A 26,256-nucleotide genomic window follows, 5' to 3' on the forward strand; every position below is an offset into this window, starting at 1 on the left:
ATTCCCATAGGTGTCTATGGGAAATCATTTAATTTAAGATACTTCTCAATATTCAAAGATAAGTTTTTTAAAACTCCAAGGAGCGCTATAAACAAAACAAAAACTGATTGAAGATCAAAAATGAACCTTTTAAAAATTGAAGAAATGAGAATTTACCGGAATTTTAGACACTGAAGATCTTTTTATTTTACACTGATGTACACAAACAATGGGTGTTAACACATCCCAGTCGAGTTCGTAGGTTTCAGCTTCCGTGATTTTATCAGCTCATTTCCGTGTCGGATACATGCAGATGGGAAAAATAAGCTCCTAAAAAATGTCCAGAGTGATCAGTTTGATGCTAATCGTCTTGAACTGAAAAAAACATGTGCTCCAAAAAAACATGTTCTTTTCTTAATGCATTTTCTCTATCAGCTGGATTTCTCATTTTACATGAAGTAATTCAAAAACTTTCAGGAAGACAAGTAGGCCTACTCGTGGAAAAAGATTCCAAGGTGGACATGAGTTTATCGCGCTTGAGTGATAGTTCTGATGATTGGCACTAAAATTCATCTCACGACGCGGCTGTTTTATGTTAGCACGTGCATCCATATCAGCAAAAAACTTTGTTAACCGAATCTGTATTCGTTAGCCGAGGCAGAAAAATCACGAGAAAAATTTTCGTTAGTCGAAAAATTCGTAAGCCTTGGCGTTAGTTAGCCGATGTGTCACTGTACTAAAAAAATGGAGCCGTGAACCTTAATTCGTATATCGGAATAGCGTTATATGACGTTATAACAGTTCAAAACCACTCTAATAATTAAATGCAGTGGTGCATCGAAGTCAGGGTTGGCGTACAAAAAAAATGAGGATGATTACGATTGAAGAGTCATTTTATACCATCAAATGATGGCGCAAGTTAAGAAGACGGAATTCCGACTGGAAGTACATTTCAACCGCGGAAGTGAATTACCAGACCCACATCCTCAGGAACTAAATTAAAAACATTGGATAATGAACATAAAGATACTGATGGTATATAAACAAAAATGCTAATGTTAGAATCATAAATTATGTTTCCTAGAGCATTGTTGAATGAGTTCGAATTATATTCGTTTCTTCCGTTCCGATATTTCTTATCGAAGAGACAAATATGGCTTGAAATAAGAGAAACTTGAATATTTTTTGATAATGTTTTCGTCAAATGAAGAAACATAAAATCTGGTGAAGGATTATAAAAAATTCCTAAACGAAGTGATCGCATACTGTATTCATAATACAGGTCTAGCTTTTCAGGTATGTAAAAAGAAAAAATCAAGTGCAAAATCAAAATTTTCTTTCAAATTTTTATTTGTGCATTATAAACAAAATACAACTCATGCAATTTACATGTTGAAAATACCAGTTCATTTATGAAAAATGACACAATGCCCATAACAAAAAAAAATTGGAATCATTAGAAAGAATGCTGTCAATGCACTGGCACATACAAATTTAAGTATGCAATGGTATGATGGATACATTTTATTCCCATGTTATTTTATTTGCATCTGATAATTATTCAATAAATTAGTTATCATTACAAAAGAAAATATCTACCTCAGTAATTTTTTCTTTTGCTTTCTATCTAAACACTTACGTTGATCATAATCTGATTCAAATTTTGGTTTATGCAATTATACTTCAGAATATCGAAGCCGTATACGATTGTGGATCACTTTAGAACAGACGTTTCTGACCTTCAAATTATGAGCACCATTCACGCAGAACATGATACGAATATCAACAATATGGTGAATCTGACATATGATTAAAATAAGATGATTGTAATGTGAATTGCTGTATGTGACTTGAAAGGGGTGGATTTAATCGGGCATTGATCAAGACTTGCAAGCACAAAATCAGGCTCAAATATCAGGCACTACTGCTTAGCCATGCATGCACCTAGTATGCATTCCTCTGGGAATTTCCCATCAAATTGGTACACACATGTAGTAATGAATTTTTTGAGTGTATGTATGACCTTAAGGTATTTATATTGTAAGAGTTATATGCATGTTTCATGTTCTAGTGGTACTGCCATGTCTTCCATATTCTGAAGTAAAAATGGGAGATGCTTAAATTTTCCTGTATGAAGTATATTTTGAAGTATCACATTGAAAGTCTGTCTGCTTCTTCGTGGAGAGACTTTTTCAAATGGGAAACTGGCTTGCACGCATGGAGCACTGTAGTACTCGAAAATAACAAGCTGCAGATGCCTGCTTTAGAATAAACTTCTAGAAAATCCAGGAATAATTCCAAAACTATTCAAGTGCAATAAAATCTGCAGTGATCACAGCTACTTTATGTGTACAGTTGTTCAATTATAATGGTGTGTTTTTACAATGTCTTTGTTATGATATTGAAAAACACTTAAAAAAGAATAATTCCCCAATACAATTATGCACCTTTTTTTTGTATATTTAATCAACCCTTTTTCTTTTAACTGAAGAAAAAGCTGGAAAAAAAATAAATTTACTGATGACAGCTTTTTCAGTTTCAGAAGAAACTGCAATTTTAGAAAACATAAAAGAAAACTATAAAAAAAGCTAATGCATACCCAAATTTTACAGAAAATTGGATTAAAAAAAACAGAAGTAATAGTAAGAAGATATTACCACACACATACTGAATTGTATTTTCTTAGTTTGTCTTCTTTTTTTTTTATTTATGAGTGGAATAATTGTTATACTAACAGTTTTTTTTTTTCTGCTCTTTCAAAGAAGTTTGCACCACATGCAGATCACCACATTTGCATCCAGAACACTCACTTAGAGCATTTTTTTAAACGAAACCCATCATTACAAAACAAGAGATGAACAGAAAAAATGTGTGTAAGAAACAAATTTGATGGAAATGGGGAAGTACTGGGATGTACAAATGATGGATACATTTGTCAAAGAAGAATTTCTAAACTCCAAATTGTTATGATTATTGTAATGTTTAAAACTGAAAAATTCTCTTTTGATTCTTTTAAAAACAATTTGTGAAAAACAATGAATTTCGATTTTCATTCCGTAGATGATGTCAAAATTTGTTCACTCAAATACTCAGATCAATAAAATGAAGATAATAGAAATATTACTATAACTGATATATTCTAAATTCTAAAATAACAACTGATATACCGATAATAAATTATTCTATGATGATATTAACTTTCAAAACACAACAAAAAAAATTAGTTTTTAAAATACATTTGTTAACAAGTTGAATACTTGACATTGAATTCCATGACATGCGATTGCTGACAAAAGTTATCAACAAACATGAGTTCAGGAATTCTCAGATGTGAGCTTGATTGAATTCTCTCAATCTTACTTTAATCAGCCACCTCGTTGGGCATTTTGCCTGTTGTGGCGTTGTATTTGTATTTGTATTTGTACTTACTCTCACTGAAATATTTATCATTTTTGCAATCAGGCATATTTTGAAATGTGCAAAAAAATAAAATAAAATCACATAAACCATAGCAATTACATAGAAATATTTCTCGCTTCAATCTTACAGCTAAAGTTTCATTACCTTGAATCGCATACAAAAAAGTTCCGATTAAAAATAGTTTCAGTATGTGCCATTAAGCAGATAAGACACCAGACATCAAAAGCTCATTACAAAATGCAAAATATATCACAGCATGTGCAATATAAAAGTTTAAAATAAGCATAAGAATGAAAGCAAGAACTGTTTCACTAATATCTACATATTTAGTTTCTTTGATCAAAAACATTTTTATCAATAAATTCCCCCATAAAACATAAATGGCAATTTGCTCTTGCTAAGTCTTGTTTAATGTACAGCAGTATGGCGTATTTTCAGTTTACAACTGACTAGGTTAAATTGTCACTTGAACATATATACAATATATGTGTAAGAGTGATTACATCTCATAATAATGTTTTCTACATTTGCAAAATAAAATAAAGACTGAAATATATTCCTTACAAAACACTCATTTAAAACAGTAATTGCCAGCCATTTAAACCCCATGAGCACAACTATTTCCTATTTTTAAATTGTGTTAACCACACTAACATGAATTTCCTTTTAAAAATTATAAACAACTACAGAAGAATCATCATAAAAGTTCCATTTTATTAATTTATATCTAATGCAGCGGTTCAATATTTATTTTCATTTTGCCTATCCTGAGTTGATGACGAATCATAGAAATGATAATTACAAGTGCCTGAATTCCCCCACATCAGCCACCGGCTAGCAATCACTGATTCAAAGCACATGCTGCAAGTATTTCTTACATATATATATATATTTTACATTTTTATGCCTCAGTCAGTCACAAGAATCCTCAATTTTGTTTTTATAAGAAGCATGAATGAATTTTATAAGCAGGGAAATAGCTGTTTCCCAAATACAAATAGCACACAAAAAAAGACAACTTGCCCACAATTCGTCTCAACCTAATAATAAAATTTGAAAAGACAATATATATACATATAACAGCCTTTTATGTTTTGATATTCTTATTTCCTATAAGAATATAATTTATTACCTATAAAATATAATCTATTTCTCAAAAAATTTTATTTACAGATTCAATTTTTTCAGAACTCACATGGATGATAGCACCAAACAATCTGTCACTTCTTTGGAAGCTTGTGAGCAAAATACATCAGCATAAGCATGTAGTAAATTCATTTTAAAGCACTAAGATAAATTTCCTTTTGCCTTGCATTGAATAATACATCAAAACAAAAAATATATATATCTCTTATCTCATAAATAATACAACCATTATGAACGAATAACTAATGCTCTTGGGCTTAAAACTTATTTGAATTCAAGCAACATATTTTTTTTTTAGTTAGAGCAGTATATAAATTTATTGCTGTATATGACATATCAATTTCTTCAAATGTGCAGCAAAGTAACAAATTTTCAAGGGTGGGGACAAAGGTATGACAAGATTATGGCATCACTATTCCATAAGATCAATACAGGTCATATATATAAGATTGCAGTCTCAATTAATATGACCTTTTGATTTGTCAGGAACCTGCAAATGGGAATTTTTTCATTTTTCTTCAAATTATAAAAATATGCATTTCTTTCAAAATGAAAAAGATACATAATGCCTTTCACATAAGTTACCATATCTGAATTCACTTTACCTACAATGATTCTAGTTTGCGCTGAAAAGCAAATGCAGTTGAAACTCTTCAAGTCAATTTGTTGACATGGGATACCTCAATAAATTGAGCTGCATCTTAACTATTTACAACAGGTTAACAGTGATTTAGCAAGCATTTCCTAAGAGATAAATTTTCTTTTGAGAAATACAGAAATATAATAATTATATAAGATAATATATAATTATATAAGTAGACATTCATGCCCGATCCACAATTCAAACCCAGACCTGCTATTACATTAACCACTCGACTGCAAGGTGGCAAAAATGCAATTTAAATTTTATCCCATAAAGATGCAGCCATTATTAGAGCAGTATATAAATTCATTACTGCATTTATGACATATCACTCAACTCACCACAAACAATTTTTTGTCCCAACACATTGTGGCAGTTATACAGAGAAATACTGGGAAACAAAAAAGCCTGTATCTGTTTCACTCAGCAACAGGAGAAAAGGATAGGAAACTCCAAAAAATCTACCAAAGAAGGGGTGTAAACCTTTCTTCCCCCCTCCCACATGAGTGGGGAAAAGTTGCCAAGCAGGTTTATATTCACCAAATCCCCTTCCATTAAAAGCCCAATATTGCACCTTTTCCCAATTTCTTTGAATTAAACTTGCAGTGAAAAAATGGTAATCTCTTCTTTTGGCATGACTTCAAGCATAGCATAAGACGCTATCATATTTCAACATATTAGCTTGCTGAAAAACTGCTCATAAAGCCCCCCTCCCAGCTACAGCTCCTTAGGATAGTAAAAGTAAATTATTATAGTACAGAACTGAGAAAGAATGAAATAAACATACATACGATTAAGTATCATTAATATTATTAACCTATTTTTAAAAATTATAATCATCATACTAACAGAGTTCTGATGAGTTATAAAATGTGCTAATTTTTTTTTAATATTTCCTGCAAGATGCAGAGGATCCCATTCAATAAGTCATCACCAGGAACATATAATAAAACTTTAACCTTTTCGAAAAATGTTTCCACATGGGGAAAAGCAACAGGAAAGCCTACAGACCATGGTGCCACAAATATATGGGCTGCTTTTTCTTGCCGTAGAATTTTTTTTCTTCTGACCTCAGGGAATTAAGCCCTGACTAAAAAGATTGTGTAAGTTTTGAATTAGAAATATGGTGAATATGAACTTTTGGGTCTTTCATCAGAGGGCAGCACTTAAAGTTGAACTTTCAGGGGGTTTTGAGCTGGCTTTCGAAAGAAAGTGTCTCCGGAAAAAGTGTGATTATATTACTTACAATTTAGCAATAAAATTCAGGAAAAATTTAGGTAAAGATGAATGTACCCTGCATCATTTTGGCTTAAAAAAATTGAACGAAGTGAACTATTTCTTTGCAAAGGAAAAAAAAACTGAAAATTTGAATAAAATAAAGATTTCCTGAAGCTTATGTTTTTAATGTATTTTTTGAGTATCAAAAATGCAAAAACATTTTGAAAATTCTAAAATGCTGAATGCTCGGGTCTGCAGGATCTGTAAGGGTTAAGCAGGGACTTCGTAAATGGGATTCCCATTGCATATCATCTCATGAGATCAGATTTAGGGAAGCAAATCTTTGTTCCCTTGAAGTTCATTATAGCTGGGGTTTGATTCTGTGTTGTTTTTTTAATATTATAAGCTTCCCGATCTTCATTTCTTCATATTTATTTAATAGTTTATTTTATAAATTATATCCATATTTCATAGGAAGTTATTCAGTGACGTTGAACAAAAAGTAATGCACAAACAATGTAAAACAAATACGGAATGGTTCATACTTTTTCATTTTGATTGATAAATTACGTTTCATATATATTTACAGCTTTTTTTTTCTATACACATGAATTATTGCTATGATTTATTTACAAATATATAAAAACATCTATGAATTATCTATAAGCTATAGTGTGATTTCAAATTAATACTTTTTTCAAAAAAAAAATTTTAACAAAAAAAAAATAACTATCACATCTACTTATTGCTCTCAATGTGTGCCATTCGTAAAATAAAAGGGAGCATTAGCTCTACGAAGAATCATCATGGAAAGGTTTCGATTCCGATTTTCTAAAAGAGAAAATAAGATGCAAAAATACAGTGGTTAAAGACTGAAAATTTTGTATAAATATCATACAAACAGTTTCCTTGTCATCATACACTTTATTTTATTCATTAGCTTACTTTTACTGATACTATATCTCCATTTTTTTACCTCTCATAAATACAGTGAAAATCCTACTCAAAAACAATACTCAAATTGGAGATATGTATCATTATAAAGAATTAATTGTTACAGGTGAACTTTGATACATTCACACTATCAAAAGAGCAATGGGATCAGTGGTTAATATTGTTATATAGGTGGATATTGTAACAGAGGTTATCGTTATATAGGATTTTAACTATATGTATTGATAATCCGCTATTCTTTTGCTTTTGTGTTGCTTTCTTACCTGCCATTTTTCCATTCGTAATTATTATACAATTCATCTTCAGAACTCAAGGCATCAATGTAGTCTTTAGCTGGGAAGAGACTTTTAGCAGTAGCGCTATATGTTGCTGTTCCATCATCATCATCTAGAAATAAAGTAGTAGCATCCAGCTTTTGGAACTTGTATTCTTTATTGCGATTGTGCAGGGTGATGCTATAAACACAAAGAGCAGCAACAAGTACAAGAAGTAGAACGGAACCTTGAAGAATAAAAAAAAAGCTCATATTTTATTGCGACAATAATTTTTGTTTAATAAATATTAACATGAAAATAAAATATACAAATCAAGCATTAAAAATAAAATATACAAATCAAGCATTAAAAATAAAATATACAAATCAAGCATTAAAAATAAAATTTGAAAGAAAACTACAACTACATAATAGACCTCAATCACAGAATTCATACAGTGAAACTGGTACGAAACAGGACATCAAAAGACTGAAATAATATTCTGTTTTAGACAAATTCCCATTTTACAAAGGTGCAAATTAAAGCACTAATCATTGAATAGACTATATTTTGATTCTGTTTAAGGTGGGTTATTCAAATAACGTAATCTCAAAGCACCCAATTATTTTTTTTTATGGAAACACTCAGAATAATAAAAATGCAATAAATAAATAAATATACAGTGAAACCTGTACGAAACCGAATGCCAACAGACTGAAATAATATTCTGTTTTAGACAGATTTCCATTTTATAAAGGTGCAAATAAAAGCACTAATCATTGAACAGACTGTATTTTGATTCCATTTAAGACAGGTTTCTGTCTCATACAGTGTCCGTCTTAGACAGGTTTCACTATAATTAATACACAAAAATAATTTATTAGACTTTCCTGCGATGATTGATTCTCACCAAAAATTGTTATGAAAATTGCCTGTGATACACCAGCGATAGTTTTATCTTCTTGCAAACGGAAATCAATATTGGTTGGCTCCCCAGGATACACCTGTACTATCTATAACAAATACAAAAATTTCACATCAACTAGTGGCAGGAAGTTTAGGCACTAAAAATGGTTGAAATAAGAAGGCAAAAGAGCACAAAAAAAATGCTTAAATAGGCACTAAAAAAAGCCCTTTATAATTTATGGAAGGAAAAAAAAATATAACCAAAACTATGGTATCAAGGATTCTAAAACTAGCTGAAAAATTGGTTGCACTTAATCCGTCTACTGTTTTAATTATAGTTTATAACAGGGGTGGCCAACCAGCGTCATTTTCCACAAACGAAACTTTCCAAAAACTAAAGAAATTCTATTCCATTTTTCAGTCAAAGAATAATTCTCTCTAAAGAAATAAAAAACTTCAAAAACAATCATTTTCTTATGAATGATAGTCTTGTAGGCTTCCAAAAATACATTTAGTATGGTATACACTCTTAAAATACATATGCAATAACTATGTGAGATGGCTATTCAATGTGTTTTTGTTCAGTTTTTCATTTTTGGGAATATTTGCTGGACACTCCATGTACAAGAGATTCAGAATTGTTTGCATGGGGGAGGCATGCATTGTACAATACAATTACATTGGATATCTTTGAATTCTTTGGGGTGTAATCCCCTTGAAAATCTTATTGGGGAGGGGCTCAAGCAGAGGCGGATTTGACCATGGACACATCGGACACATGCCCTGACTTCTGAAGGGTCCTGCAAAATACCAATGTTGTAATTTTTGGGGCCAAATATTTTTTTTTTTGCATCCGAGTCCCCAATCCACTAAAATCTGCTTCTGGACCCAAGAGCACCCTGAGTTCTATGTTTCTGGTGTCTATGTTCAACATGGTGTAGGTAAGATGAACTTCTATCAATATACATGTACATATATACACAATCTAAATTGTGATAATCAAATTTAAGACTCAAAAATAAAAATTATTTAGAACTCAAAAGAGTGACAAACTGAAAATTTTTACAAAAATAAGAGGACAGCCAAGCAATATTGCTGCACATGCATCGAGAATAATCTTGATAGTGACATTGCTTTGAAAAAGGTTGACCCACGCTTGATTTGTATCAACTGCATTATCATCCAAGTTAAACTGGTGATTTTAAGCTCAAAGTGTAAAATGCTATTACAAATTATACCATTGCAATCAGCTCAATTTCAGGACTACCATTAACAGATGCTGAGCTCATGCAGAAAAGTATCTGTGGGGCTCCTTCGAGTTGCCCTTACAAATACTTCTAAATACAAATACAAATACAAATACGACGCCACAACAGGCAAATTGCCCAACGAGGTGACTGACTTAAGAACATGACATGGATCCCCGAGCCATTTTTTTTTGGAGGCCCTACCTACTACTGCTACACCCCAAATGCACCCCCCGCGGAACCCCCCAACGAACCCCCAACGAATCGGTACATGCGGGAATGTGCGTGTACGTGTAGTGCAACCTGACGTAAAGTCTTGTTTCTGTGTAATGCTTGTTATGTGTAGTGCTGTCATCTGCCCCCAGTTTTTCTAACTATGAGTGAAGTGTTATGGTTGAATGATTTATCGTTGTAGGACTGTTGCTCTCTGTGGCGAGACTTTTTAACGGGGAGATCGGCTCGCATTTGCGCCTTGAAGTTGGGAACCACAGAAAACCAACTTCAGCTGACCACCACTGTGGGGTTCGAACCCGGATCCTCACATCACGAGTCCGCTCTATAACCACTCGACCACCACAGCGGTCAGTTTATTTGTTTTAGTAATAATATCATAATAATTTTAGTTGGAATAATTATTATCATTTCTATAGCTGAAACAGCTATTTTGTTCTTTTGTTGTAAAAATTTTGTAATGTAACTTGTTTTTAAATTATCACATATGCTGGACTCTGAGTGGCTGCATCTGTCGCACACCCCTTAAGGATGACTCCGGCAAATTTAATTGAATACTAAATTTGTATGGAAAATAAATAGTCATAGTTGTTTGCAGTGCATTTATGAAGTAAAAAGTAAAATGAAAACAACATGAGACCCCAAAGCCCTGTCTGCTCCTACCCCACTTTGGGTGAGCCATGAATTTAACTCAGGCCTTCTGGGACAGTCATCGGTCAGCTATACATATAGAGTACAATGAAGTCCAATGCCTGAGCGAGACATGATATGTGAAGCATATATGGAGAAACAAATTTATAATTTTTCTCTGCTTTTCTAACACTGGCTGAGTTCATGTGAAATAAAATCATTCACATCCAACACCATCTGATCCAAGCAAATTTAATGCATAGCAACAACCAAGTTCCTGATCTCTCCGATCTCTTATTCGCTTTTAAATGGGGCTGGAAGAAGGGGACAGTTTTCTGATGATAATTAACTGAGAGTTGAAAAATTTTAGAAAGAGCAGTTTTTTTTTGTTCTCAATGCTCAAAATATCAAAGTTTTGCAGATTGCTCAAAATATCAAAGTTTTGCAGATTATGTCTTCTGAAAGTCACAGATAAAATTATGTTAAAATAGGCATTTATGGCACAAAAAATTTTAAAAAAGGCATTTATGACATTTTGATGAACTTTTGGGCTCTACAGATTACAAAACACTCATATAATTCCCATATACTAATTTACACGACTAACTCTAGGGTTTTTTTCTTTCAATGCATTCAAAATTACAAATCGTACATGGTTTCATGATTCAAACACTTGACCTTTTCTTCAATAAAAACAATATCAACAATTTTGACAAAATTTTGCAATTCAGGAAGATTTGAAAACTGTATGGTATAAATAAAAATGCCAGTCAATTAATGAATAGGTGAAATTCTAATTTTTACACAAAAACTTGTGTATCATTTTCAGCAACATTCATGGCCACACTTATTTGCTTTTGTGAGAAGTGCTGAAAAATATAATGCAAGTAGGATATATAAATGCTTAAAACAATAGGAATAAGTGTCACCGTTTTACAAACTATCAGCCCTCATTTGTAAATTATTTGATACATGGTTGCAATTAGAACTCATTCTCATAATCATCTTTACATGGGCTAGATTTTTTTTTTTCGGTCATCACTTACGAAAAGAAATAGAAGCAAGGATATCTACATGTATGCAAATAAATTTTTGCCTGCTTGAAAAATTCCAGGTGGAACTGCCTTAATAATTTTTTCCCCCGATTTGTTTCCTCAAACCAAAGCAAAAAAACCAGCAAAAACTAAGCTTAATGAACCAAAGGGAGCTTTAAAATGAGTTTTAAAAAAAGCTAAATTTTTCTGTTTGTTTCACTGGTGGGATTTTGAAGTCATCATAAAATTAGGATGCTGCCTACAATCTAACTCTAAATCTTCTAAATGCTGCTGGGTAAAGTGGTATGGATTGAGAGCCAACTTTTCAAGCAAAGATATAAGATTAGAATATTCTCAATATTTATTCCATTCATAAAAACAAATTATTGGTATGCTTTGTCATTACAAATGACGGATGTTGCAATCATGGGCCGAGATACGGGGGGGGGCATTCCCCCCCCCAGCGTCAAAAGTGGAGTAGACTGATCTAATGCATAAATGTATATATGAATTGACATCATCATCATCATGCCACCCCCCCCCCCCCAGACTTCCATGTCTATCTCCACTTATGGTTGCAATTGCCTCTCACATATAAAGCTGAGAGGCCACTTATCAAACAATAGATATTTGGCGTCCATAATATTATCCAGAGAAATACTCACCTTAGTTACAGATTTGTATTTTTCCGCTGAAACTGTTACAACATATTCTCCTGGATAAAGCATTCTGTGATATACTCCATCTGATTTAGTATGCATCACATGTTCAAAGCCATTGACAGTTATAGTAGCATTTTCGATAGGCTTGCCATATGCTGAAGTTGCCACTCCAAAAATGCCTCTGTGTACCTGCAATGAAATCCACATCATTGCAATTAGGCAAATTTTTAGCCCAAAAAAACAATTATGCAATCAGTAAGAGCCACATTGCACACTAAAGGCGGAAAAGAATAAAAACCAAGTTTACTTGAGCAATCACATTGAGGAGAGACTGCTTGTGGTCATTCCAAATCTGTGCCATTTTCTGTGGTGTTGGATTAGAGCAACAGTCTACATAAACAGCCAGCTCATAACTGCCTGTTTTCTTGAATGCATAATCCTGTGATACAATACAGTTCATTGAACGACAATAAAACATTGCATTGATATAAATATAAATTGTTTTAATTTTACAGCTTAGATTCAAGTAGATATTTTTTTGGCTACCATCATGAAGGTTGCCATCGGGTCTCAGGATCAAACCGGGGAAGAATATAGATAATAAGATATTTTCCCTAACAAGCTTGAGGTGACCACCAATAGATGGTACCTTAACTTCTAACACAACTCGTTAACGGCAGTAAATTTCAGTATAACGATATGGCCAGAGTTCGTGTTTGGTGAAGCAGTAGTCAATATTTTTTTGCTGGTTTACAGGCTCATTGAGGGGTTGGTGCACTAATCCCTCAGAGGGGGAAATTCCCGCGTAGCAATGTGCTCTGTTATCCTCTTATCACTGTTTGAATTATACCTATGCATCAAGAATGATTCCCATAAGGATGAATAGAAACTTGGATGAAATCAAACTTGGGACACTTCTGAACATCCTTTGATACAGCAGGTGAGAATTATACAGACCTACCTACCATTCCCAAGGTTTTTGAAATACAAGTTGAAAATATTTCAGATGCTATCATAAAATTACTTTGCCATTATAAGCACCACATACAGGGGGAGGAAGAAAACCTCTAAAGTGGGAAATCTCTACAGCATGATGAATCCCTGAACAAAGTTATATTCTGAATACTCCCCCCCCCCAACACCTCTTGACTGGAAATGACAGCCTATCAATTTAAATTTTTTCTTTCAAAAATCTAAGTCCCATAATATTATGAGACAAAGTTGATCCCATGTATTAAGACAGATCTGCGTCACTTCAGGGGAGTTTGTTTCTATGCAGAGATGCAGAACACAAATTCAAAAAAATACCTAATTATGAAAGAACAAGTACCCCTGACATGCTCCTTTAAATAGGCCCTGAAGTGAATTGCAGAGACCCCTTAAAATAAAGACAAAGCCTAAAGAGATAACCAATACATGACAATGTCCAATAACTTCCAAAAAAAAAAAATAGAAAAAACCGTATTTAAGAATGCTTCTTTAAAAAAAAATACTATGCATCGCTCCTAAAACATTTTTAGCACCTAAATTGTTTTTCAATCATCAAGTCCTGTGCTAGAGTGCATAAAAAATTTGTAAATTTCATTTAATATTTATACTGAAATTTATATTGTATGGAACGAAAGAATGAATTATATACATATAATTACCATAAAACTGTTATTATGAGTGTACAATGTTGATGCTTGCAAAATTCCATCTGGAAATTCATCTGTCAAAGAAGAATGTATTCAAGTGAATGAGTAAAATAATGTATAATAGCTTCTGAAAATTACTTTTTAAATAGAAAAAGTTTAAAATAGCAAAACTAAAATTCATTACATTATGATAGTTATGGTTAGTTAATAAAGTCTTACATAAAAAAACTTAAATGGAATATTGTAAAGAAAATAATTTCCTAATAAAAACAGATGTGTCACAAATAAAATAAAAATTAAAAAAAAACCCATTAAACAAGTAATGATGAACTTACAATTATGACCAAAGCAATTGAAATTTCCATATTTCATAACTGGGTGCTCCTGTGAATAAGATTTTGCCAGAGAGCTAAATAAATTCCTGTCTGAGCCGGTCAAAAATGCTCCTATAATATAAATACCTTTAATGAAGCATAAGATTTTTGAATTCAGAAAAAACCATGAAAACAATTAACTAAGATTGATAACAATGGAAAGTCTCAAAAATGGGCATCCATGGGACAAATGCTTGCCCAACCAACTTTGTTGTTTTTTCCTTTAAATTGCATTAAATTACTAATAAATATCTTCAACTATGACTGAAATGAAAATTCTTAAAAAAAATCACCATAAAAGCAAACGCTGAGAGCATCATTTTCATGTTTATCCTGGTTGCAGTATTAAAATATCTTTTTTAACAAAATTGTAGAAATTTTCAGCATTTATTTGCATACTTGGGAAGCATTTTTAATTTCCTTGGTTTTTCTTCTGTCATACTAAATCTTAAAATCAAAACCAAGAAATTATAATAATTTAAAATTCATTTTATAGAAGTTTTACTGATAATTAACTTTTTTTTAATGGTTTACAGCTGAGAAAAAAATGTTGATAATTCATATAAATTACTGCTTATGTAATAAACTAATATAATTTTTTTCGAATAAAAAGAGAAGAAACAAAAATTTAAAATATGTACGTAATTAGCTAACCTACAAGATAAATTCCTATATATTCTATGTAATTAATTGTTTTTCATATAAACTCATCTGTCTAACTTGCCTGGATTAGACGATCCTTTCGGTGGGAAAGCAACAACTAAGCTACCAGCAAATAATGAAACAGATACACAGGCTGGATTAACCGAAATCCAGTTCATAAGAGCAGCTGTTTCTGGCTGTATTCCACGACGAGAACCTGAAAATCCGAAAATGCAAACTTTTTTTTAAAATATATAAAAAGGATAAATGTCATAAAGCCTATAATAGAGTAATTCAAGTATATATTTTCAGCAAATAAGATAAATAATTTATTCAAGCATCTTTCTACCAGATGATATAGTCAACACTACTTATTATAATAGCGGATAATGTTAACATTTGGGTATTGTCATCACTTTCAATAAGTACAGAACAGGCCAATACTGTGGGAAAATAAATACAAATACAAATACAACGCCACAACAGGCAAAATGCCCAACGAGGTGGCTGATAAAAAGATGCCCATAAAAATATGGTTGTCATATGTTTCAAAAATACAGCAACCCAATTAAAAATGCAATTAACACAAATTACAAACAATATATACACATGATAAAATATTATACAATGCCCATAAAGAATACTTATGGTTGTCTTATTCTAAGAATGGATAGCTTCTCGATTTACCCCAACATGTTTATCGTATTTCTTTTTAAACGTGTCAATTGTGTTACAATTTACTACCTCCGGGGGTAAGCTATTCCATTTATTAACAACCCTATTGGAGAAAAATTCCCTGCGACACCATAACCTTGCATTGTCCCTCACCAATCGATACTGGTGTCCCCTTGTAAAAGCAGTCGATTGGCGGTGTACTAAAAGTTCATGGTCCATCCTATCCATCCCATTGAAAATTTTGAACACTTCGATCATATCTCCTCGACACCTGCGTTCATCCAATGTAAACATATTCAAAAAATGAAGTCTTTCTTCATAACTCAAGCCCTGTGTGCCAATAAGGACACGCGTAGCTCTTCTCTGCACCCCTTCAACCAAGTCTATGTCCCTCTGTAGGTATGGTCTCCAAAACCTTACAGCATACTCCAGTCCAGGACGAACTAAGCCTCGAAAAAGCGGAAGAATGACTTTAGGAGAACGCGAAGAGACCTTTTTGAAAATGAGACCAAGCATTCTATTCGATTTTTTGACAACCGCTGAACAATGTTCAGAAAACTTAAGTCGCTCGTCAATGAGAATTCCCAAATCGGTGACTCTAGTTGCATCCGGGATAGTGACACCATTCAACTCGTAAGAGAACCGTGGGTTGTTCGAACCAAAATGAGCGACCATGCACTTATCTACGCTAAACGTCATGCTCCATTCATTTGCCCATGCTGCAATCTTGTTTAAGTTGGTCTGGAGCAACTCCCCATCGCTTTCATTCCCGATTACCCCCATTAGCTTCACATCATCTGCGAATTTGCTAGTAATTCCATCGATACCCTGATCGAGTTTATCGATAAAAAGTGAAAAAAGTATGGGGCCAAGGACACTTCCCTGAGGAACTCCACTTGTGACGTCTGTCCAACCAGAGAATTCCCCGTTCACCATAACTCGTTGCGACCTATCTCTTAACCACGATTCTATCCAATTCAGCAAGTTGCCCCCTATTCCAATCTCGTGTAAACGCTTCAAGAGTTTGCCATGTTGGACCCGATCGAATGCCTTCTGGAAATCAAGGTAAACAACGTCGACATTTTTGCTCTTACCCAAAGCCTTAGTCACGTAATCATAGAAGCAAAGGAGGTTAGTTACACATGACTTCCCCTTCCTGAACCCATGCTGATTATCCGACAATACATTATTCTCGTCTATCCACTTCACAAACTGCCTTTTGATGATAATTTCCAAAATTTTCGAGAGGGAGCTCGTCAAACTCACTGGACGATAATTAGACACCACTTCTCTACTACCCTTCTTAAATATCGGAACAACGTTAGCCAGTTTCCAATCTCTCGGGACGATACCCTCAGCAACACTACTCCTGTATATCTGTGCGACTGGCCCCAACAATTCATTAGCACCTTCCCTGAGAACCCTGGGATAGATATCATCTGGTCCTGGTGCTTTGCTTGCACATACATTTCTTAGAAGATTTAGGACCTCCACGTCTTCCACTTGAATATCGTTGAGCGTTTTATTACCCCATGCAACACCCGTATATCGAATATCATTATCTCCATTAAAAACCGACGCGAAAAAGTCATTGAAAGCACTACACATGCCTACATTGCTCTCTACTTTTGAGCCTCCTATCGAGAGGGGGCCAACTGTCCCCTTACATCCATTATTGACGTATCGAAAAAATGATTTTGGGTCAGAGCCAATGTTATCTGCCAACCTAGATTCAACTTGCTTTTTACTATCCCTTATCGCTTTCTTCAACAGTCTTCTTTTATCAGTAAACAATGATAGGTCACCTCGTCTACTTTTATACTCTCTGAATGCTCTTTTCTTTTCAAGATAAAGGTTCCGCACGCTATCCGTGAACCATAGAGGGTGTGATGTACAAACACGCTTTTTTCGAACAAAGGGTATGACGTCGTGCAAAACAGAGGACAGCTTCGTACTAAATTCTTCCCATTGACTTACCACCCCTACTGATTCCAACCGGTCTTTGAAAACTTCCGCTAACCTTCTTCGCAAAACATCAAAGTTAGTTCTCCGAAAACAAGGGACCAGTCTTTTGTTATCAACCTTACCCGAGGAAAAGTTACAGAGAAAAAATTTGTTTATAAATGTTAGGACTTTAGTTTATGTTTAATCAATTGTCTTTTTTATGTCGAAAGTTTTCTCCCTTGTATTTTGAAGCTTAGATTTAACCAAGCTTAGTTATTTTACTATAAGTTATCGTTGCAAAATTATGTACAAAGCCAAAAATTTTCCCTCTTTTCCCTTGTTCATGAACAACCATATTTAATGTTGTATATGATCCATATATGTGTGAAGTTGCTTTTGCAATGACCTTCCTATAGTGAAGCACATGTTTGTCAAAGAAAACCTTTCAGTTCTTGGTCAAGTTCTCTCAATAATCCAGATTTTTTATACAATTTCTTATAGTTGTTTGTTATTGGTGCCCGCTGCACATAAATTTTTATATGATTCTTTGATTCTCACCATTTTTATAGCGATGCTCTCTATGTAATTTTTGGCACATAAATAAATTCTGGCTTGCCGGAGATGCCCATGCCCCCCCCTGGTCGGCTGAAGTTGGTTTTCTGTGGTTCCCAACTTCAAGGCGCAAATGCGAGCCGATCTCCCCGTTAAAAAGTCTCGCCACAGAGAGCAAAAGTCCTACAACGATAAATCATTCAATTATAACACTTCACTCATAGTTAGAAAAACTGGTGGCAGATGGCAGCATTACACATAACAAGCATTACAGAGAAACAAAAGACTTCACGTCAGGTTTCACTATACGTACACGCACATTCCCGCATGTACCGATTCGTTGGGGGTTCCACGGGGGGGGGGGGGGGGTGGGTGCATGTGTGGTGTAGCAATAGTAGGTAGGGCCTCCAAAAAATGGCTCAGGGATCCATGATGTTCTTAAGTCAGCCACCTCGTTGGGCAATTTGCCTGTTGTGGCGTTGCATTTGTATTTGTAACCCGTAAAAAGCTAATTTTATGGGTTAATTTTTAAGTCTATTAACATGCAACAGTCTCAGCCCCTTTCAGTGTTGAAAAACCAGTCTCATCTCAGTTTTAAAAAATATTCTTTCATTCTTCTACTAGCCTTTTCATTCACACTTATTAAGCACAGTTCAGAATCTGATTAATACAGTGAAACGACATATTTACGATGCTCATGGGACTGGAGAAATATATTGTTATGAAGGAGTTTTGTCATAGATGGAATATATTAACACTGTGAAAAGTACATTATAGGACCAGAGGGCAATAACATTGTATAAGATTTTTTCACTATATTTTGGAGACGATACAGATCTATTGGAATGGAGATGTGCTCTGACTGTTGAGTTTGAATAGACCTTCAATTGATCATTTTACCCCCATTAAGACTTGATGAAGTTATATTTTGTTAAGACAGTCTCCATGTCTACCGGTTTTGCTAATCACCCAGATTCATAGTTTTCACCTGAAAGACTTGCTTAAGAGATCTATTGAATGTATTGTACATTATAAAAAGTATTGTAATTCACGTGATTAGACAGTTCCATTCCAACTCCTCATTTCTGAATAAAATAAGGGAGTTTAGCTTAAAAAAAGGGAAATAAATCCTCTATTAAATTTTTCTTTTTAAATAGATGGATTGAACATTTTGCAATGACTTGTTGTTCCATTTTCCGGTCTCAAGTACGATGACCATGTGTTCCATCTGATCAAACAAGACATGGTCAACCTACTTGCATCCACGATTTATTATGGATATAGTAATCAATGGTTATTGTTATCTAAACCAAGAGTCCCAATGGAATCAGATTAAGCAGCATGGACTATATTATCATATTTTAAAGTGTATAAGAAGCCCCTTCTGAAAATTGGTCTCAAAAATAATGGAGGGAGTGGGGTTCGTATATACACACATGGATAGCATTATAGATATTAACAAAATACACAGTTCCTAGCAATTTACAATGGGAAGAATGTAGATGATTGTGATATAGCAGATTAGCAAAATGAGGAATTTAATGACTTCTGTGATGAATAAAATAACAATAATTTTTTTAATATCTTGAAATAAAAAAAAACTATATTAGATGAAAAGCAAGCTGTGACAGATCTCAAAAGTAATGACCTTATGAACAGCCTACCAACATTAATGAAAAGGCAAGAGAAGATTATCAACCTGGAAGAAAATTTTACGATAAAAATGTTGGCTGAATGCTTCTAATTTAATAGAATAAATTAATAAAAGAAGCGACTTTTTTTTTATTTTTTAAAGATGTTACAGGCTGCAATTCATTTCTCTGAGGATGCCAGTTTCCAGCCCTATCCCATACCTTACAACAAATGTTGGTGTTTGAAAAAAGTATATTACAATGAAACTCGCATGTGAAAAAAGATCAACTCACCTAAGAAATCCAAGTTTAAATCAATACCATGAGCATTTTTGGCTTCATTCCCACTAACAGGTGAGCAGCCGATTTTGGATGAAGCTTCAAATGCATCTGGATTCACAAGAGGAGCAATATAAATCCTGGTTTTCTGAATGAGCTGGAAAGAAATATTTAAAAAAAAAATTGTTTATTTAGCAATGAAGTATTTTGGTTATGTTAAATTGATTGATTTTCTAATTTTTTTTCATTAGAACAATACATACTATCAAAATCATTGCCCGATTTTAAACAGCTTCCATCATTATTTGTAAGTATTTCCAAACTTAATGAAACATAAAACGGTTTTACTTCAGCTGACGGGTAAAACAACATTTTTAATCTACAACTTATATCAGATAAAACTCCATTCATTACATTGCTCAACACTGATTTTGTTCTTAAAGATATTTCAGTGATTTTAGGATGATTTTAAGGAGCTGATTCCAAATTTGGCATTGGTTTTGTGAGATTAGTATTAGTTTTTGAGACAAAGTGAAAATTAAATTTCAATGGTGATACATTATATAAGCAGCGTACAAATCACATTGTTGAGAGCATGCATTATCTCAAAAACTAGAACCAATTTGGCAAAAACATCACCAGCTTTGAAATCAGCAGCCACATTATACTCTAAAACCATTAAAATTTTTTTAAGAACATGGAAAAAGTTGTTTTATGCAGTGTTAATCAATAACCTTGAAAGTTTGATGTACATACTTTAGTGATAAGGTAGTCATGTCCATAGTGAGATAATAAATGCTTTGCAAATTGCAACAAAAGTTCTGTGGTCACCAAATCATTTCCATGAAGTCCACCAGTGAAACGCACAACTGCATGGTTAGAGTCCATTCCAGGAGTTGAACAAATTTCTAGGACCCACAATTCTAAACCTCGTACACTTTGTCCAATGCTATGTAATATAATACATATAAATTATATATTTACAATTATACGGTCAATACAAAATGAAGAAAAATAACATCTATCTCTCGGTAAATTTTTATCATTTTGAAAAATAACTTTCATGAGCTAATGAATAATCTCTAACGTTAATCAAATAAGATGGGAACAAAGTAGCAGCAATGAAAATGGGGGAAATGAATTGCACATTATAACAAATTTACTCCATTGAGTCGAAAAATTAAAAGCCAGAAATTTTTTGAACACAAATACAGCATAAAGTGAAAATTTAAATAAAACTCAGCAACATTAAAATAAAACCTATTTGAAATTCAGACTAGACCAAATGAAACACTTTTGCAAGCAATCAAGAGAGCATTCAACTTTGTTCTAACCACAGCATTTGACTTGTATACAGATGCAAATTTCCTGCCAGCATCCAGGAGTTGAGACTCATCACTTAACACAAGTAGGATCCCCAGTCAGTTTGATAGTGGTAATACAGGCTATGCTTGATATAATGACCCTCATTGTTCAATCGGAAACTGGCACTATATCGGAGGGTCCTTATAATGAAAGGAAACAAAAAAGAGAACTTACTATATGGAAACATTTTGGACTTATCCTACCACTTGTTCTAACAGAATGGTCACTGCAACATGGGGTCCTTATGAGGGTCAACTGTATATTCCTCTGAAGAGAGCTCCCATTACAGGGCCAGAACTGGGGGGAGGGGGGGGGGAGGCAAATTTTTGGGAGTGCAAAGAAAATTTTACAGCAGAGAAGGCGGCATAAGCATGTCTGATACCCCCCCTTTCAAAACATTTCTAGTTATGGCATAGCCTATAGTGTGTTAAAAACATGTATTGTATTGTATTTCTTATCATTTGCCTTCATGTGATTGGTATTTTTCTTGGTCTAGTGTCTTTTTAATTTGTATCAAAAGTTTGAAAAAAAAAGTTCAAAACAGGAGCATGTGTATTTTACTGCCAATATTATGTACAGCGACAACAACAACACTATTTTCACTTTGCTTCAGAAACATGTATGACCCAAGAGAGAATCCTTATTACTTACACATAATATTCTCCAATGAATAAAAGAAACCATAGACTTTTTTGTCAAAAACATTCTTGTTCAACAGATTAAAAAATAGCAACACGAATAAAAAAAGCAGGTTGATGAATAAAGTAATGCTAAACCTGAACAAGGAGGCGATACTCTTATACTCGTCATGCAGTTTCCTCAAGGTATTTACAATTGAAGAATATGACTTGTGTGGTTCAAGAACAATGAGAGATGGCTCCAGGTACAGTTTCAATGCTGTTATTCCTTCATCAGTTACTTGAACTGTTTCAGAAATGTTCTCGTATCCTTTATGTGAGACTGAAAAGATAAAAATTTGATGCAAGTTACAGCTCGCTCTTTACAAGAAATAATTTATATGAAAAAAAAATGTTATTAATAGTTCTGAATCTTATAAAACTGGTAGGCTTATCATAATAGTTTTCAACATAAAAAGTTAAAAAAATCCAAAAGAAAATTTTGATAACTTCACCTGGAGTTCTTGATATGTTCTGCAATTTTATGGGTTAATTTTTAAGTCTATTAACATGCAACAGTCTCAGCCTCTTTCAGTGTTGAAAAACCAGTCTCATCTCAGTTTTAAAAAATATTCTTTCATTCTTCTACTAGCCTTTTCATTCACACTTATTAAGCACAGTTCAGAATCTGATTAATACAGTGAAACGCAAATATTTACGATGCTCAAGGGACTGGAGAAATATATTGTTATGAAGGAAAAAGTACGTTATAGGACCAGAGGGCAATAACATTGTATAGGATTTTTTCACTATACTTTGGAGACGATACAGATCTATCGGAATGGAGATATGCTCTGACTGTTGAGTTTGAATAGACCTTCAATTGATCATTTTACCCCCATTAAGACTTGATAAAGTTATATTTCGTTAAGATATAATGCAGAAGAACCCTAAAGTTGCATGCACATGCTATGCCTTCTCTTTGAGTGATTTGATGAAATTTTCCCATCAATGTGTAAAGTTGTCATGAAATATTTTATGGGGAGCTAAAGGACACACACTAGACAAGCATCAAAGGAAATGATCTGCCAATGGTCAGCACATCAAAGGGACTTGCATTGCTTCTGTTAGATTTTGTATAGCACAAATTGTAACACAATTCGGTCATGAATGAGAGAAGAAAAGCAAAGTCTAGCTTATTTATTTATTACCTCCAGTGTAAAAGCAAGTAAGCATATGTAGGAATATATCGTCATAGATGGAATATATATTATCAGTATGAAAAGTACATCAGGACCAGCGGGCAATATCATTATATAGAATTTTCACTATATTTTGAAGACAACACAGATCTTTTAGAATGAAGATGTGCTCTGACACTGACTATTGAGTTGGAATAGACCTTCAATTGGTCATTTTACCCCACATACTGTAACCATCCAAACTTTAGGAGCAATGATGATAGATATAATTATTTCATGGTTTTTTTCTTTTCCTTATATTTCTTGTTTGTATCTCTTCTTTTTTTAATCATTGTGTGATACTTGAAAAAAAAAGTTTTTTGTAGAAGCATCGAGTTAAAGGATAGCGATAATGAAAAATTATTATTTATTTACCATAAAGCGTATATTCTCCAACTGGTAGGATGGTTCTGAAAGTAGCAAAATCTTCATCCAGTTTCAATGTTTTCATGTTTGATCCAAGACTCACAATAGCATTAGGTAATGGAGTGCCAGTTGGATCTGTTACATTGCCAACTATGCCTGAAAATTTCAAATTCAAAGTTAATGTTCTTCTTTCTCTCCCTAACTGTCCGCTCATAAACATACAATTTTTTTTTTCATAATCAATTGTAAAAAAATCAGAAAAAAATACAAATAATGATTGTAAATTTAATAGCTTTTATCCAGTAAAAATAAGCTTTACATTCCAACCGTAAAAATTAAAAAAACATCTAGTGTAATGATTCTCAAAGTGTGCATCAAAGCTCCAAATGGAGTTGTAAAGGGTTGATGTATTGGCATGTGCTCCATCAGTGCTTTGAAATTATTCATTTCTAGACAATTTTATGGAGTTGTGGGTAGACAAGGAAATCATGGGTGGAAAAAGTTTGAGAATTGCTGATCTAGGGAATATTAGCAATATTAATTAATCTTGACATTAATAATAACAATAATAACTAATTATAGATTTCACAGAATATGACTGATAATATTAAGAAGGAACCAACGAATAAGGCAAATGCACAAAAAATACAAAAAATCCTATTGCATTTAAACATACAGTGAGTGTCGTCTTCAGAGGAAAAAACTTAACCACTAATCATGCTGGCTGAGGATCCCACTTGGGTTGAATACCAAATCGTAACTCTTGGTTGCTCAGTGGAAAAAAGTACATCTGTTCACTTCAAACGTCGTGGTCAGAATGAAGCTAAAAGACTGTGTGTGATACTAATGCAGTATCTTAATTGGATGCTTGCGGAATGGAACTACCGATTGGTCTATTTGAATTTTCGTATAATTTCTGTTTGTAATGAATTCAAGTGCAGTCGGTGGTGTAGATTTATTATACTTTACTAATATATTTTTGAAGACCTGAATGTACATGATGTGCCTTCGTAGAAATCTAAATCAACTTGACTTTGTGAAAAACTCTTACTTCCTGAAATTTAAATCTATAGCCCTCTTGCCAAAAGTGAGAAATGATGGTTGATTTTTCACATTGACCATCACCAATGGAGGATTTTTTCATTCAAGTGATCTATGTGATTAAGTAGGGACGATTGTATTTCTGTCCATTTAACAGGAGTTAAACTGTAACAATAAAATTTCTATCTCTGGATTTTTCACATTCATTTTAAAATCAACCATTAAATTTTTATTCCTTTCAGACATTTTTCATGAAATACTCTGTTCTAACTTAATTTTAAAACTAAAACTGATTTTAAGATGCTATTACTAATGCAAATATCAAGTATAAAGATGCATACCTTGGTGGGATGTTTCCAGGAACTTAAGTAGAGGTTCTAAGTTATTAGACCACAATGTTGGTAGAGTATCTGGCAAAGGATAGCTACAACAGGAAATATGAGCTGCTATCTTTAGTACAATAGAAAGAGGGGCAAAAAATAAGCATAAGGTTAGAGATGGAATAATGTTTAAATACATGAAAAATACAACTTATACACTTACAATTATTTGTCAATTTTGTAACCAATTATACTTTACTTTATTGTTTGAACTGTGATAATTTGCTATAATAATGTACTTGTTAATGTATCATAATTTTTATGAGAAAATTTTTAAAAAAAATAACACTCCAATACACAGTAGAGGCTCGATGAGTTGAGGTGAACGGGACCATGATCACCTCAGATTACTGAAAATGCTGATTATCCAAAAAGGGATAGGAAATGACATTATAAGTTGGGGGGGGGGGGGGGTTCTTAACTCTCTTATCTGTTTTGTCCTCTATTCAACTATTTAATTCATCATACAATTGTCAAGACCAATGACCTCATTTTAAGGGAGGCTGACAGGGTCGCCAGTCCTGGGGATTGGATATAAATATCATTCTTTTATTTTTTTTCACACTATAAATTTACTACAGGAGTGCCTATAAAAACTTCTGGACTGGAGGGATTCTACTGAAAATGCTAGGGTAGGGACCCTGACCCCTTAAAAGTGAAATTTCTTTCATTCATAGGAAAAATAAGATAAAATGAAACAAACTCATTCTTAGAAAAAATGAGAAATTTTGAGAAGGAATTTCAAAAAATTTTAACACCTTGGATTATCTGGAATCTTCTATTTATTTTTTTATTTATTCAACATTGTTTGGCAGAGGCCTATACAAGAGGATATGGAAGTTATGTATAACAAAAATGACGATTGATGATACAGGAAAATTCGGAAATCGCAGTACAATCTACAATATTTGGTGGTAGGTTCTTCCAGCTGATAATAGTTCTTGGAAAGAAGATAAATTTGTGACAATCTGAAGAAACAAAGAGATGGGCTGTAATTTTTGGAAATGGTTGAGTCAAACAGAGAAATGTGAGGGTTTAATTAGAATGTTGGAAGTGTCTATATTAAAAACCGGATTTTGAAAAGAAAAGTTAAACGAGAGATAAGTCTACGAGAGGAGAGTAGTTGGATATTGAGTTCGCGCTTGAGCTCCGAAATGGAGACAGATGAAGATGACCAAGAGTTAAAAA

At 33.4% G+C, this 26,256-nt stretch overlaps 1 protein-coding gene across 1 annotated transcript in view; it reads right to left on the minus strand.

Annotated features, from left to right (window-relative positions):
• Positions 1–95: 95 nt before the first annotated feature.
• The window catches only part of LOC149089632 (carboxypeptidase D-like), a 55,479-nt gene continuing 29,318 nt past the window's right edge, over positions 96–26,256 (minus strand). Inside the window, exons 14-26 of the mRNA XM_089232437.1 lie at positions 25,030–25,138; positions 23,657–23,803; positions 22,200–22,383; positions 20,815–21,007; positions 20,074–20,215; positions 15,060–15,194; positions 14,297–14,407; positions 13,974–14,035; positions 12,632–12,763; positions 12,328–12,513; positions 8,525–8,627; positions 7,624–7,861; positions 96–7,237 (exon numbers count right to left, since the gene is read on the minus strand). Coding sequence (XP_089088563.1) covers positions 7,198–7,237; positions 7,624–7,861; positions 8,525–8,627; positions 12,328–12,513; positions 12,632–12,763; positions 13,974–14,035; positions 14,297–14,407; positions 15,060–15,194; positions 20,074–20,215; positions 20,815–21,007; positions 22,200–22,383; positions 23,657–23,803; positions 25,030–25,138 — 1,782 coding nt within the window. The 3' untranslated portion in view covers positions 96–7,197. The remainder of the gene's footprint in view (positions 7,238–7,623; positions 7,862–8,524; positions 8,628–12,327; positions 12,514–12,631; positions 12,764–13,973; positions 14,036–14,296; positions 14,408–15,059; positions 15,195–20,073; positions 20,216–20,814; positions 21,008–22,199; positions 22,384–23,656; positions 23,804–25,029; positions 25,139–26,256) is intronic.

This window comes from Pholcus phalangioides, unplaced genomic scaffold (genome assembly GCF_987345545.1).
Source record: "Pholcus phalangioides strain wild (caught in Gottingen) unplaced genomic scaffold, Ppha-v1.0 ptg000001l_1, whole genome shotgun sequence".
Taxonomy (NCBI): domain Eukaryota; kingdom Metazoa; phylum Arthropoda; class Arachnida; order Araneae; family Pholcidae; genus Pholcus; species Pholcus phalangioides.